At 40.5% G+C, this 16411-nt stretch overlaps 1 protein-coding gene across 1 annotated transcript in view; it reads left to right on the top strand.

The window, feature by feature from the left end:
- Nucleotides 1-9594, top strand: part of SLC35B4 (solute carrier family 35 member B4) — a 43236-nt gene extending 33642 nt beyond the window's left edge. The window contains exons 9-10 of the mRNA XM_060108031.1: nt 3410-3485; nt 4338-9594. Of these exons, the coding sequence (XP_059964014.1) occupies nt 3410-3485; nt 4338-4584 (323 nt within the window). The 3' untranslated portion in view covers nt 4585-9594. The remainder of the gene's footprint in view (nt 1-3409; nt 3486-4337) is intronic.
- The last annotated feature ends 6817 nt before the right edge of the window (nt 9595-16411 follow it).

The following is a 16411-nucleotide window of genomic DNA, read 5'->3' as shown; positions in this document are numbered from 1 at the left end:
TATCTTCAAATTTTCTGTTTCAAATGTTTGCATTTGGGGCTTCCCTGGTGGCGCAGTGGTTAAGAGTCCGCCTGCCGATGCAGGGGACACGGGTTCATGCCCCGGTCTGGGAGGATCCCACATGCCGCAGAGCGGCTGGGCCCGTGAGCCATGGCCGCTGAGCCTGCGCATCCGGAGCCTGTGCTCCGCAATGGGAGAGGCCACAACACTGAGAGGCCCGTGTTCCACAAAAAAAAAAAAAAAAAAAAAAAAAAAGTTTGCATTTGAATGTGGAATGTATGATGTTCTGAGAATGCAAACAAATAGTAATAATACTGCAGTGACTGGAGCCGTGAGAAGTTGGGCAGCAGTCCAGCTTCTTTACTCCTGTTCATCCGTCTCTGCTGGGAAAGGTAGTCTGCTCACAGATCCAGGGCGAGCTGCCTCTGAGCAAGGAGGAACAAAAATGATGACAGGGCTTTTTCCTAGTTACAGGGCAGATAGGCAGCAGGAGTGAACAAAATTAGTTCAAATGTCTACAGTGTAAGTTAGCTATTATTATTATTATTTTTTTTTGCGGTACGCGGGCCTCTCACTGTTGTGGCCTCTCCCGTTGAGGAGCACAGGCCCCGGACGCGCAGGCTCAGCAGCCATGGCTCACGGGCCCAGCCACTCTGCGGCATGTGGGATCCTCCCGGACCGGGGCACGAACCCGTGTCCCCTGCATCGGCAGGCGGACTCTCAACCACTGCGCCACCAGGGAAGCCCCTAGCTATTACTTTTTAAAGTATTTAATAAATTAGCTAATAACTGCCAGTTAACGTGAAATAAATTACTGATATAATCCTATTATCTACTAAAAGACATAGCTTGTTATACAGACAAATGAATACACAAGGAACAAATACACATTTTTAAAATTAAGTCTTCATGTTGCTCAGACCTAAAATGGTAAGTGTATTTTGTAGAATGACAGTAGGTGCTGAGTAAACATTTGTTTGCAATCTGGTCACAAGTTGTGAAGTTGTGACTTTTCTCTGTTTGAATTTGCAGAATTGCCTGTCCCATTTGCCTGCAAAAAAGTGTGTGATGGCGGCAGGGTGTAAGAAGGTTTTTAAGGCTCTGAATTACTCAATCATTTCTGACTTTTTTTATTGAGGTATAATTGACATATAGCTGATTTTTGATGCAGTGGTTTTTAAGGTCTCTTAGAGTCCCCACATAGCAAAGGGCTATGGAAATAAACCCATTATCAAATTCCTTAGGATTGATATCGATTTAGTTACTAGAATGCTCCTTCTAAAAGTCACAGGGATGGGTATTTTTATTAAAAAATTTTTAAGGTCTGCTTTCAAAAATTTGAATCTTTAGAATCATTCCTAAGTGAAGTATACATTTTTTTCTCTTGCTTAAGTGTCTCAGATGAACGTGTTATCCTTGAATATTCTAAGGGAACTGTACATCTGTCTAAATACTTTATGTCATACTGATTGTCTTTCCTCACTCAGCAAATTGATACAGTGAATCTCTGAAGTTATTAAACAGTAATAACATTTGTTAACTTTCTTTTCATTTCAGTATTTGCTAAGTGTTTCAAAGACAATAGAATGCCAAATTATGGGGATTTCCCACTGGTCCAGACATACAATTTTAATAAATTATTTATATATATGAATTTTTATTTTTTGCAAAAGAAAATTAATGTTCATTTACTAACCAGATCTCAACATCACTTTGTTACACTTTCCTCAGTTATGCTGTATAATTCAAGCCCCACAAACAATTTAGCGATATAAAAAAACTGACCCTTCGAGGATTACTATGTCCTTATTCTCTGATCTTGGATATTTTATTTCCTCCCACATATTTAGTGTGCAAGTCTCATGATATAAAACTAACATAAGAATGTATTTAAAGGAAGGAAAGTTACAGTTCATCACCCTACACGTGAGCTAATTTCATTTTACCAGTTTCCTTCCTGACTCTATTCGCATACATGCTTACATAGTCAAAATCCTTGTGTAGATATAATTTTATACTTACTTTTTCACTTTCATTCTGAGTTTTTTATATGACTATGTATAATCTTTACGATTTTTTTTTTCTGTCAAGTATATAACACCTCATCTAGCTTGCTTACCTTAGCTTACATAGTCCTTGCTCTATCATTGGACATTTAGATTGATTCAGAGTTTTTCCTTATTATAAATATGACTGCAAAATATATAAAACTTTTTTCTTTTGAATTAACTAGGATTAATTCCTAAGAATAAGAAGCAATACTTTTTTTTTTTTTTTTTTTTTTTTTTTGCCGTACGCGGGCCTCTCACTGTTGTGGCCTCTCCCATTGCGGAGCACAGGCTCTGGACGTGCAGGCTCAGTGGCCATGGCTCACGGGCCTAGCCGCTCCGCTGCATGTGGGAGCCTCCCGGACCTGTGCACAAACTTGTGTCCCCTGCATCGACAGGCAGACTCTCAACCACTGCGCCACCAGGGAAGCCCATCAGCAATACTTTTATGGCTCCTTAATACATATTGTGAAATTGATTTTTAAAACAACACCAGGGCTTCCATGGTGGCGCAGTGGTTAAGAGTCCACCTGCCAATGCAGGGGACACGGGTTCGAACCCTGGTCCGGGAAGATCCCACATGCTGCGGAACAACTAAGCCCGTGGGCCACAACTACTGAGCCTGCGCTCTAGAGCCTGCAAGTCATGACTGCTGAAGCCTGTGCGCCTAGAGCCTGTGCTCCGCAACAAGAGAAGCCACCGCAATGAGAAGCCTGCACACCGCAATGAAGAGTAGCCCCCGCTCGCCGCAACTAGAGAAAAAAAGCCCACGCACAGCAACGAAGACCCAACACAGCCAAAAATAAACAAATAAATTTATAACAAACCAAAACAAAAAACACCAATTTATACTATCACCCACTGAATGGCTGCTAGTTCCACTACCACCTTGCCAGATTAGGATATTATTTATAAATGTTTAATTGCTAACTTAATAGATATAGAATGGTACAGCCTTGTATAATTTAGAATTCTTTGATTAAGGATTGAACATATTTCCAAATGGCATTTAGTTATGGGTTATCTTACATCTTCTGTTAACTGTCAGTTAAGGCCACATCATTTTGAACCTCTCTGTGTTTCACACTCTTTCTCTGTAAAGTGGGGTCCTATTCAGGTGAACGGTAAAGTTTATTTTAAAAGTAAAATAAATTATAATTTGTTTTAAGAAACCAATGTAATGACTCTTGAGGCTGGTGTAGCCTTGAATCAAGGCAAGTAAGTGGTGTATGATCCAAATGTATTTGCAAGAGAAATAACGCTTCTATTTCTATCATGTTCATCTGTGTTACTTTGTTCAAAAAGATGAAAACATAAGCTGTCCGAAGTGATACAACTATCTCTCCTCTTCATCTTTGCAGAATTATATCAGGTTCCAGTCGTTGGTGTGATAGTGCCCGTCATGTGGTTCTACCTCCTCATGAATGTCATCACCCAGTATCCTTTGCACCCCTCTGCCACATGGCCTTTGCTGTGGTATTTTGGCATAGGAATGTTTATTCTTTTCTTCTAATGGTGCAGTGCCATGAGTTCTGTTTTTGCCTTGATCTCTTCTGTGGTAAGCAGAAGACAGACAGGCCCATCCAGTGAGCTCCTTTGTTGCGGGAAGACGGGGTGGGGGGAAGAGATGCTGGTGGTGTAGAGGGTCAGTAAGTCCCAGGGCACCAGGAAGGAAAAGCTCTGGGTGGAGGTGTAGAAATCAGTGGGTAATTAAGGGTTAGTACATGACAGAAATGTGCTGCGATTTCTACATGGAGTTTTCCAGTGTCCTAGGATGTTTCACAAGCTGCCGCAAAATCCTGCAAGAAATTTCAAATTAACTAAAACCTAATTTTTAAAATGGCTCTTTGGAACCACCGTTAAGTCCAATATAAAAATCATTGAGTCTTTGAAACAATGAAACAGATTGAGATTGACCTCATTCCTCTGAAGTCACCTCATTCGTTTGCCCTACAGAGTTCTTTTTGGGAGGAGGTGTGACCACCTTTATGGAGAGTGTTACCTTCTGTCATTACTGGGGAGGTGACTTCTCTGTAAACTCTGGCAAGAATCCAGGATGAGAATAATAGGAGGCTTTCAGGCAGTTTCAAGTTAGGATCCACAAATGGAATGGCAGGCCAGGAATTCTGCAGGATATTCTATCAAGGGAGAGTCTCAGGGCAGCTGTAGCCAAGCCCCATGTTTTTTGGGTCCTAGAACATGAATGTTGAAGCCAAGAACCATGCCAGAAGGTTCTCCCACTGATCTCTGGGTTGTCTACAGAAAACCACCTTAACCCTGCCCCTCCAGGTACGTGTGCATCTGGGGCGTCTTCATCCTGACCACAGAATGCGCCTCCCTCACCGTTACCCTCGTCGTGACCCTACGCAAGTTTGTGAGCCTCATCTTTTCCATCTTGTACTTCCAGAACCCTTTCACTCGGTGGCATTGGCTGGGCACCTTGTTTGTCTTCATTGGGACCCTAATGTACACAGAGGTGTGGAACACCCTGGGAACAACCAAAGGCCAGCCTCACAAGGAGGCCAAGAAGAACTGAGGCCTTCCTGGAGTAGAGAGACCAGAGGCTAGTGAGCCAGGGGCTGGCCACCATTTCACCTTGGTTAATGCTGAATCACCCCCCATGTGCCAGAGAATCCTCAGAGGGATGGACTTCTCAGATTTCTCATGCCTATACAGACCAACATTTGTGGACCCTGAATAGGAGCCCCCAACCCTGAAATAGGAAAAAAGAACAGTTCTCCACTATTGAACAGCCTTTCCATTTGTTGTTTCTACCAAAATTTCAGCACTGTACTTGCTTATTGAAATCTGAGTCCCCAGAGCTACTGGTTTTACATCCACGGTCTTGGACAAGATTATCCCTGTCCTGATGATTCTCTGCTGTAACAGTCTTTATCCTTCTGTGGCCTTTCCCCTTATTCCATCACCCTGCCACCCACAGCAGCACTTTCAGGCAGATGCTCCAGGCACCACCACCCCCCACCAACCAGGAACAACCGAGTGGCCGGGTGAACCGAGGCACTGGGATGCTGGGGCTGGGATTTCTCCCGTGTGTTGGGAAAGAAGCAGGTGTCCCCGTGCACCCTGGTGACCCTGGGGCAGGACTGGTGGGAATCCTTTCCCACATTATTCCTTTTTTTGTTTCTATGGAAAAGTCATATGCTTTCACACCTTTTGCTTTCTGTACTTAGAACAAACCTGCGGCATCTCTGTATGGCACAGCGTTAATAAGAAAGAAAGGTTGTGTATGAATTGGGAAAGAGAGACTTTTTCTGTCTTCTCTGTTTTCTGGTTCATTAGCCTCGAGCTGAGATGGTGACGCCAGGATGGCCCAGGAGAAGCTGGCTGCGGGGGCAGGGGCACCCAGAGAGCACAGACAGGCACTGCGGGTGGGCTCCACGTGGGGGAGGTTAAGCCTTTGAAATGCTTCTCAACCAGAGAGGGTCAGCTCCGCCAGGCAACCCTGATAGTTATGACCAGCCAGGCTAATGAGTGAACCAATATATTCAGTGGGTGTGGTGTATCAGTCAGGCCAAATCACAACTAAAATGGAAATTTTTTGGGGGGGGGATGTCATCTTAATGTTCTTGATGGGTATGGGAGTGTGTATGTTTTATCATATGTATTAATAGAAACATGCCCCCCTTTTGCTAATCATTTCAAAGGTCTGGTTTTCCTCCCGTGGGATAACTTTGAGAAAGAAGAACAGTGTCAGGATGGCACATGTAGGTGTGTGTGTGCTCTCGTGTGGTTTGTGATCACTTGGGAGAAGAGGAAAGCGTGACAGTGTTTTTATTTCCTTCTCCTTCACTCAGTTCGGACCTTCATTGTCTCACCCAGGTACGTGCTCTGGAGGCCGTCAGACTTACCAGCCCATCTTTTTGCACACAGACAGAGGCCTCTCCTGCGCTGGGTTCAGGTTGTGTTCTTATATCGAGATTTGGGTCTCAGGGCCTCTTGAGCTCACCCAGGGTGTGGTGTGTTTATTCTACTATCTGGAGCTATTCTCTGATGGGTCTGCAATAAGTGTCCTAGAACCACCGGGTTGCTTTGGGGAAGTCACTTAGGCTGCTCGGGTTTTTTGTTACATAAAATGTGGATGCTGTTTCTCCACCGAAGTCACAGGGTTTTCAGATCAATTTGTCGTTCTGGACATTGACAGCTGTCCAGTGCCAGTGAAGGTCTATACTAAAAGGTGTGGAATTAGGTGTGAACTTGTTCATGGACTCAAAAGGTACTGTAGATTTCCTCAGACTGATGGTGCTATAAATACCATGTGTTAGATATCCTCTTAAAAACAAGAACAACAAAAGCTACTTTTCTTATTGTTTAATAGAAGAACCTGTCCCCAGGGGCTATTTGATTGCTGCATATCTGGAGTCTTGACAGGATAACTCCTAACAGGATAGAGCCTTACATGACGTAGTATCACTCTTTTTATGTTGATGGGAAATATTACAATTTTTAGTTACTGAAACAGTGCTGATGTACACAGACAGCATGTAACTGGGTCCACGAGGTTTTAGATTCTGGCTTTAGAGTGTGTGTGTTCCTCAGTCTGAACACCTCTGCTGGTCTTATTAATAGGAGGATATGTATGGACAGATTAAAGCACTCATACAGTGAAATAAGCGCATGTAAGAACAGAAGGTCTGAGATGCCCTGGGAATTGGGTTTTTTCTCTAGTATTTGGTTATAAGGAAATAAATCTAACAGACACTAGTTAATACTTTTTTAAACAATTTATTCCCTTTGGTTAACTTATTTTTCAACCCAAGTTGAAATTGATCTCAATCCCTGTTAAAAGAGCAAATAAACCATTTTACAGAGGGTCAGACTCATCCCTAATTGGAGGAGAAATGTCTAGTAAACGCCTTTCATCTTTCTCTGGATCAAGACCATGTAATTTTTGAGCCCCAGAGATAGAGGGTTTAGTTTGTTTACAAGAGAGATTGGTGTTTAAGGCATCCAAAACTCTACCCTTAGAACAAAGATCAAATAGCAAATGACTAGCCAGAAAATTGTGTGTGTGTGTGTGTGTGTCTGTGTGTGTGTACACCCGTGTACTCACTTCACAGCTTGACCAGAGTCGTGAGGTACCAGGAGAATATGGGGGATACTTGAATTATTTTATTTAATGTGTACAGAACCTTTACCACAGTTCTATTGTCATATTATAAATGCTTTTTCATTTTCTATTAGGAATTTATTTTTGATCCTTTCTTTTCTTTTTCATCCAACTAAAACCATTAATGCATTTGATAAGTTTCTATCTAGTTCTAAAGTATTTAGACACAATCCAAATAGTTTTTTCCTTCTTCGTGTCCAGTTATGCAAAATGAATATGGTACTTTAATTGGGTCATTGTGTCAAGTGAAGAAAAACCACGAAAGCTGAGCTGATCTGTGCCACCCCTACCAAACCCCTTCCATTCTTCTGGGAAGGTCACCTGATAATTTTTAAGGATTCTAATAAATAGCTCGTGGTCATTCCCTGAGCACGTTTCCTCCCTTCTGCATATTTTTTTCACTTCTGATCCCCCACTTCCAGTTTCTTCAGCAACCTCTGGTCACTCGTGTAGTTTTCTACTGAGCAACACCTATAATCTTGTATCTGTTTATGCCTCTATTCTTTGGGGGCCTCTGGGTGTTTCTCTGTGGGTTTTTACAGGGTATACATATCTGTGTAGCATGTATCTTGTTATACATTGTTACAAGCATTGATACTACGGGGGTGTGTCCATAAGGATGCGAATATCTGGCAGAGTATGTGAATGTATGTGTAGATGAATATGAACGGGATGTAATGTAATGTAATGTGAAAATATTTATATGTTCTGTTGTAGCTCAAAGTGGGGCTGAGAATCCTTACCACGTTCCTGTCTATATTTGGAAAGCAGCAGTATCTGTATTTTGCTCATTTTTACCCTGCCTCTAGCTGACTTCTCTCTCAGTGCCAAATGCCTGTGGTAAGAGGAGGTGGAAAGCATTAGGTCAGGAGTAATTGTAAACCAGTGAATTAGCTCTGGGCTGGTGGACATGCTCATTGGTGGACAGCTGGCATATGAGACAATGTAGCAAAGACCTGAGCATCTCCACAGATGCACACTTGAGAGGACCCCAACGTAGAGATCTGAAATCAAGATCCTACAATTTGTTGTAGTTTGTTTCTCTTTGGCTAGGAGTAAATAGAATTATGAGCATTTTGGTCTCAATAGCTTTATTCTGAAAAACGTGCGTGGAATTTACCTGTGGCAGTTCAGTCTTGGGTTGAAAGAACTGTCAATATAGATAAAATCCATTTTTATTACAGATGTGTGACCTTTGAAAACGAGTATAAACAGTGTCAGTAAAATAACTAGTCATAAGCATTGGAATATGTTCAGTGTGTGCCAGGCTGGGGTGGGAGACTCTGTAGTGTGCTCTCTCTTTCTAGCAGCTTCCTCACAGTGGACATTGCAGAGAAGGGAGGGACCAGGGTCTGACTTTTGTCCCATGAATAAATAAACCCTTACCAAGATCTCTTACTCCCTCAAGTTTCTGAGAAACCTTCTAATGGTTCCCGATACCCATTCCCACTCTTCATCAGTTGATTAGCAAGAAAATAAGACGAAACAGTCCTAAGATTCTAAGCCAGAGAGGGAAGGAAGGAGTTGTGGGTATTCGGCTTTTTGTCCTCCAGTTGCCTGGTGGGAGGAGGGCAGAGCATTACAAATTTAGCACCTTCCATCTCTTTGATGCTCAGTGCCAGCAGCTGCCCTCAGGGTACCATTAAAGATGCTTAAAAGTTTTTGGAGTAGGCTGCCTGGGGTGACCCTTACATCTCCAAAGCTGGTAGAGTTGGTTTGCATCAGCTGATGCCTAGAGCTCATTGTCTTTTTGTCTCCTCAGTATCATACTGAGACATTCCTCTGAGCTTTACCTACTTAAATCACTAAGATCTTGCAAAATGTCCTCAATTTCAATCAAGTAAGGCAAGCTATGAGGGTACCAGAGATAGGTGAGGGGAAAAGCTTGGTCTACATTTAGAAGAAATAAGACCCATATTTTTTAAGGGAAAAATTGTAATAATTCTTTGGCACATTGGATTATTTATAGTTTTTAAGATGTAAAGAAGACTCCCGTGAACGGAGAGAAGCAGTAGTTATTCCCCAACGTGATAAAAATGTCTTTGTGTATCACTTGCAATCACAAATCATTTCTGTGTTAAGTTGCTTTCATTCCAGAAAATGGCATCATCCTCCAAAGAAAAGGGGGATGATTTTTAAGTAGGATTTCGTAACAGATTATGTGTTGTGGGGCTGGGGAGGGATGATGGGGATTTGATTTATCCAGCCTCCGAGCTCTTCATTCATATTGTGATTTAAGAACAGAGATGGGGGAGGAGGGGACTAGACAGCAGCAGAGTATGTAGAACAGCTAAGACATTAGTGAGTATTCAGATTTTGAGCTGTGTAAATATCAGATGTCGGCTTCCAGTCTTACGAGTTATTTGAGCAGAGTTGAGGAAAGGGACATTTTGTGAATAAAATGTTTTGCCAAACAAATTGAATGAGTCTTTTTACCATGATTTCTTATAAAGAGCTATTTTCTACCTTCAGAAACAACTCATCAGACACCTGGTTTTTTATCTGGAATTGTACAATCATTGCTTTTTAATAAAAGTGATAAATTTCTTGCAGGTGTTTCCAGTCACCATTACCTTTCAAGTGCTTGCGTGCAGTTTCAAAAGCTCTACAATTTTTGCCTTGTATAGTGGTGGGACATTTTACTACAAACGATGGTAAGCAACGTGTCTTCTAATGCCTGGCAGCTGGATCAATCACAAGCCACTTCTCAGGCTACAGGTCAGTTTCTATTTAAGAAATTTAAAGAGGATTGGCTTACTCTGGGAGATTTTAGAGGTTCACGGCAGTAAGTTTCTGTAGCAAATCCCTCAAATCCTCTCGGCCTGAATAGAAACGTATTTCTGTAATGTCACAATGGCCGGCTCTCTATCTTCCATCTGCTGCCTTTAAATGAATCTTCTTTTTTTTTAAACATCTTTATTGGAGTCTAATTGCTTTACAATGGTGTGTTAGTTTCTAAATGAATCTTAATGCAAAAGCAACTTTCAAGGCAGTTTACCACACCCAATCTTTTTTTTTTTTTTGCTGTATAGTTGATTTACAATAATATATTAGTTTCGGGTGTACAACATAGTGACTCAAAAGTTTTATAGATTATACTCCATTTATGGTTATTACAAAATACTGGCTGTATTCCCTGTGCTGTATATATATCCTTGTAGCTTATTTATTTTATACATAGACGTCTGTATCTCTTAATGCCCTACCCCTATCTTGCCCCTCCCCCTTCCCTCTTACCACTGATAACAACTAGTTGATATATCTATATATCTGTGAGTCTGTTACTTTTTTGTTATATTCACTAGTTTTATTTTTTACTTTTTATTTTTATTTATTTATTTATTTATTTATTTTGCGGTACGCGGGCCTCTCACTGTCGTGGCCTCTCCCGTTGCGGAGCACAGGCTCCGGATGCGCAGGCCCAGCGGCCATGGCTCACGGGCCCAGCCGCTCCGCGGCATATGGGATCCTCCCATATCGGGGCACAAACCCGTATCCCCTGCATCGGCAGGCGGACTCTCAACCACTGCGCCACCAGGGATAGTTTTATTTTTTAGATTCCATATATAGGAGATAACAAACAGTATTTGTCTTTCTCCGTCTGATTTATTTCACTAAGCGTAATACCCTTCAGGTCCATCCATGTTGTTGCAAATTGCAAACTTTCATTCTTTTGTTTGGCTGAGTACTGTCCCATTGTGTATATACACATCTTTATCCATTCATCAGTCGATGGACACTTAGGTTGCTTCCATGTCTTGGCTACTGTAAATAATGCTGCTATGAACATTGGGGTGCATGTATATTAATGTTTTTGTTTTCTTTGGATATATACCCAGGAGTGAAATTGCTGGATCATAAGGTAGTTCTGGAGCTTTTTTGAGGAACCTCCATGCTGTTTTCCACAGTGGCTGCACCAATTTCCATTCCCACTAACAGTGCATGAGGGTTCCCTTTTCTCCACATCCTCTCCAACATTTGTTTTGTATGGTCTTTTTGATGATAGCCACATTCTTACAAATGTGAAGTAATATCTCATTGGGTTTTTTTTTAATTAATTTACTTTATTTTTGGCTGTGTTGGGTCTTCATTGCTGCGTGTGGGCTTTCTCTAGTTGTGGTGAGTGGGGGCTACTCTTCGTTGCAGTGTGCAGGCTTCTCATTGCAGTGGCCTCTCGTTGCGGAGCTCGGGCTCTAGGCGCGTGGGCTTCAGTAATTGTGGTGCAGACTCAGTAGTTGTGGCTCACAGGCTCTAGAACGCAGGCTCAATAGTTGTGGCACACGGGCTTAGTTGCTCTGTGGCATGTGGGATCTTCCCAGACCAGGGCTCGAACCCATGTGCCCTGCATTGGCAGGCAGATTCTTAACCACTGTGCCACCAGGGAAGTCCTCTCATTGAGTTTTGATTTGCATTACTAACCTGATGATTAGTGATGTTGACTATCTTTTCACATGCCTGTTGGCCATTGTATGTTTTCTCTGGAAAAATGTCCATCAGATCTTCTGCCTGCTTTTTAATTGGGTTGTTTTTCAATATTGAGTTGTATGAGCTGTTTATATTTTTTGGATATTAACCCCTTATCAGTCTTATCATTTGCAAATATCTTCTCCCATTCAGTAGATTGTCTTTTTGTTTTGTTGATGGTTTCCTTTGCTGTGCAAGAGCTTTTAAGTTTTGCTTTTGTTTCCTTTGCCTTAGGACACAGATACAAAAAAATATTGCTATGATTGATGTCGAAGAGTGTTCTACCTGTGTTTTCTTTTTGGTTTCCAGTCTTACATTTAGGTCTTTAATCCATTTTGAATTTTTGTATATGGTGTTAGAGAATGTTCTGATTTCATTCTTTTATGTGTAGCTGTCAAGTTTTCACAGCACCACTTATGGAAAAGACTGTCTTTTCTCCACACTTACTGAAAAGACTGTCTTTTCTCCATTATGTATTCTTGCCTCCTTTGTCCTAGATTAATTGTCCAGAAGTGTGTGGGTTTATTTCTGGGCTGTTATGTTCCATTGATCTATGTGTCTGTTTTTCTGCCAGTACTATACTGTTTTGATTATGATACCTTCATGCCCGTTCTTCTTTCTCAAGATTGTTCTGGCTATTTAGGGGTCTTTTGTGTTTCTGAACAAATTTTAAATTTATTCTAGTTCTGTAAAAAAAATGCCATAGGTATTTTGATACGGAATGCATTGAATCTGTAGAGTGCCTTGGGTAGTATGGCTATTTTAACAGTATCAGTTCTTTCAATACATGAACATTGTACATCTTTCCATTTGTTTGTGTTTTCACTTTCATCAGAGTCTTATAGTTTTCTGAGTACAAGTCTTTTACCTCCTTAGGTGGGTTTATTTCTAGGTGTTTTATTCTTTTTGATGCGATTATAAATGAGATGGTTTTGTTAATTTTGCTTTCTAATGGTTTGTTTTTAGTGTATAGAAATGCAACAGATTTCTGTATATTAATTACATATCCTGCAACTTTACTGAAATCATTGATGAGCTCTAGTAGTTTTTTGGTGCTCTCTTTAGGATACCCTATGTATAGTATCATGTCATCTGCAAACAGTGATGGTTTTCCTTTTTCCTTTCCAGTTTGAATTCCTTTTCTTTCTTTTTCTTGTCTGATTGCCATAGCTAGGACTTCCAATACATTGACTAAAAGTTTTGAGAGTGGGCATCCTTATCTCATTCCTGACCTTAGAGGAATAATTTCAGCTTTTCACCATAGAGTATGATGTTAGCTGTAGGCTTATCACATATGGCCTTTATTATGTTGAGGTATGTTCCCTCTATACCCACTTTCTGGAGAATTTTTATCATAAATGGATATTAAATTTTGTCAAAAGCTTTTTTTGCATCTGTCAAGATGATCATATGCTTTTTATTCTTCATATGGCTTTTTTTTTTTTTTTTTGCTGTACGCGGGCCTCTCACTGCTGTGGCCTCTCCCGTTGCGGAGCACAGGCTCCGGACACACAGGCTCCGCGGCCATGGCTCGCGGGCCCAGCCGCTCCGCGGCATGTGGGATCTTCCGGGATCGGGGCACGAACCCATGTCCCCTGCATCGGCAGGCGGACTCTCAACCACTGCGCCACCATGGAAGCCCCTTCATATGGCTTTTATTCTTCAATTTTTGTTAATGTGGTATATCACATTGATTTTCTGATACTGAACCATTCTTGCATCCCTGGGATAAATCCCACTTGATCATGGTGTATGATTCTTTTCATGTATTGTTGGATTTGGTTTGCTAGTATTTTGTTGAGGATTTTTTGCACCTGTGTTCATCAGTGATATTGGCCTTTGTTTTCTTTTTTTTCTGGTATCTTTGCCTAATTTTGTTATCACGGTGATGCTAGCCTAGTAGAATGAGTTTGGAAGAGTTCCTTCCTCTGCACTTTTTTGGAATAGTTTCAGAAGGATAGGTGTTAACTCTTTTCTAAATGCTTGGTAGAATTCACCTATGAAGCCATCTGGTGCTGGACTTTCATTTTGGGAGAGGTTTTTTTTTTGATTATTGATTCATTTAATTACTGATACTGTCCATATTTCTAGTTCTTCATGGTTTAGCTTGGGAGATTGTATGTTGCTAGGTATTTGTATGTTTCTTATAGCTTGTCCATTTTATTGGCATATAGTTGTTCACAGTAACCTCTTATCCTTTGTATTTTGTAGTTTTGGTTATAACTTCTTTTTTCATTTCTGATTTTATTGAGTTGATGAGTATAGTTAGAGGTTTGTTACTTTTGTTTATCTTGTTTATCTTTTCAAAGAACCAGCTCACATTTTCATTGTTCTTTTCTATTGTTTTTTCAGTCTCTATTTCATTTATTTCTGCTCTGATCTTTATGATTTCTTTCCTTCTACTAACTTTGCATTTTGTTTGTTCTTATTTTTCTAGTTCCTTTAGGTATAAAGTTAGGTTGTTTGAGATTTTTCTTGTTTCCTGAGGTAAGCTTGTATTGCTATAAACTTCCCTCTTAGGACTGCTTTTGATGTGTCTCATAGATTTTGGATCTTTGTGTTTTCGTTTTCATTTGTCTCCAGGTATTTTTAAATTTCTTCTTTGATTTCTTCAGTGATTCATTGTTTAGTAGCATATTGTTTAGCCTCCACGTGTTTGTGTTTTTTGCAGTGTTTTTTCTTGTATTTGGTTTCTAGTATCATAGCATTGTGGTTGGAAAAGATGCCTGATTATTATTTCAGTTTTCTTAAATTTACTGAGGCTGGCTTTGTGGCCTAACGTGATTTTTCCTGGAGAGTGTTCAATGTGCACTTGAAAAGAATGTGTATTCTGCTGCTTTTAGATGGAATGTTCTATATACAGCTGTTAAGTCCATGTGGTCTAATGTGTCATTTAAGGCCAGTATTTCCATGTTGATTTTCTGTCTGGATGACCTGTCCGTTGATGTAAGAGGGGTGTGTTACTACCATTACTGTGTTACTGTAAATTTCTCCCTTTATGTCTGTTAATATTTGGTTTATGTATTTAGTTGTCCCGACGTTGGGTGCATATATAATTACAATTGTTATATATTCTTGGATTGATACCTTGATCATCATGTAACATCCTTTTTGTCTCTTTTTATCATCTTTGTTTTAGTCTGTTTTGTCTCAGATTAAGTATTGCTACCCCAGTTTTCTTTTGATTTCCATTTGCATGTAATAACATTTTCCATCCCCTTATTTTCAGTCTAATGTGTGTCTTTATATCTAAAGTGAGTCTCTCTTAGGCAGCATATATACAGGTCTTCTTTTTGTGTCCATTCAGTGACTCTATGTTGTGTGATTGGAGCATTTAGTCCATTTACATTTAAGGTAATTATTGATATGTATGTATTTTTGTTCCTTTCTTCTTTTGTTCTCTTCCCTTGTGATGATGACTATCTTCAGTGTTATGTTTGGATTCCTTTCTGTTTGTTTGTGCATGTACTACGGATTTTTGGTTTGTGGTTACCATTAGCTGTATGAATGTAGATATATATATGTATGTGTATACGCATATATGTGTATATACACATATATGCATATACACATAAATAAATATGATTAAGTTGCTGATTTCTTAATTTTAAACACATTTTAATAACCCTGCCTTTTTACTCTCCTCCCCTCATAATTACTGTTTTGGGCATCATATTTTACATCTGTTTGTTTTGTGTATCCTTTAACTGCTTACTGTGGATATGTTTTCCTACTTTTGTCTTTTACCCTTCCTACTAGCTTTGTATGTGGATGATTTCCTACCTTTACTGTATATTTGCCTTTACCAATAAGCTTTTCCCTTTCATGATTTTCATGCTGCCTTTTCTTTTTTTTTTTTTTTTTTTTTTTTTGGTGGTACGTGGGCCTCTCACTATTGTGGCCTCTCCCGCTGTGGAGCACAGGCTCCAGACGCACAGGCTCAGTGGCCATGGCTCACGGGCCCAGCCACTCTGTGGCATGTGGGATCTTCCCGGACCGGGGCACGAACCCGTGTCCCCTGCATCGGCAGGCGGACTCTCAACCACTGTGCCACCAGGGAAGCCCTTGCCTTTTCTTTTTTGCTTAGAGAAGTCCCTGTAACGTTTCTTGTAAAGCTGGTTTGGTGGTGCTGAACTCTTTTAGTTTTTGCTTATCTATAAAACTTTTGATCTCTCCATCATATCTGAATGAGAGCCTTGCCAGGTAGAGTATTCCTGGCTGTAGGTTTTTCCCTTTAATCACTTTAAATATATTGTGCCACTCCCTTCTGGCCTATAGAGTTTCTGCTGAAAAGTCAGCTGATATCCTTATGGGAATTCCCTTGTACATAACTTGTTGATTTTCCTTTGCCACTCTTAATAGTCTCTCTTTATCTTTATTTTTTGCCATTTTAATTACAGTGTGTCTTGGTGAGGTCATCTTTGAGTTGATCCTGTTTGGGACTCACTGTGCTTCCTGGACTTGGAGGTCTGTTTCCTAAGTCAGGAATATTTTCAGCTATTATTGCTTAAAATATGTTCTCTGCCTATTCTTGCTCTCTCCTCCTTCTGAGACCTCTATAATGCAAATGGTAGTATGCTGATGTTATCCCAGAGGTCTCTTATCCTCATTTCTTTTTATTCTTTCTGCTGCTCAGCTTCAGTTATTTCCACTACTCTGTCTTCCAGCTCACTGATCCATTCCTCTGTATCATTTAGCCTTCTGTTGATTCCTTCTAGTGTATTTTTCCATTTCAGTTATTGTATGCTTCATCTAGTTTGTTCTGTATATT

This window comes from Mesoplodon densirostris, chromosome 9 (genome assembly GCF_025265405.1).
Source record: "Mesoplodon densirostris isolate mMesDen1 chromosome 9, mMesDen1 primary haplotype, whole genome shotgun sequence".
Lineage (NCBI taxonomy): Eukaryota > Metazoa > Chordata > Mammalia > Artiodactyla > Ziphiidae > Mesoplodon > Mesoplodon densirostris.
The sequence above is the reverse complement of the archived record's forward strand: the minus strand, read 5'-3'. Positions and strand labels throughout refer to the sequence as shown.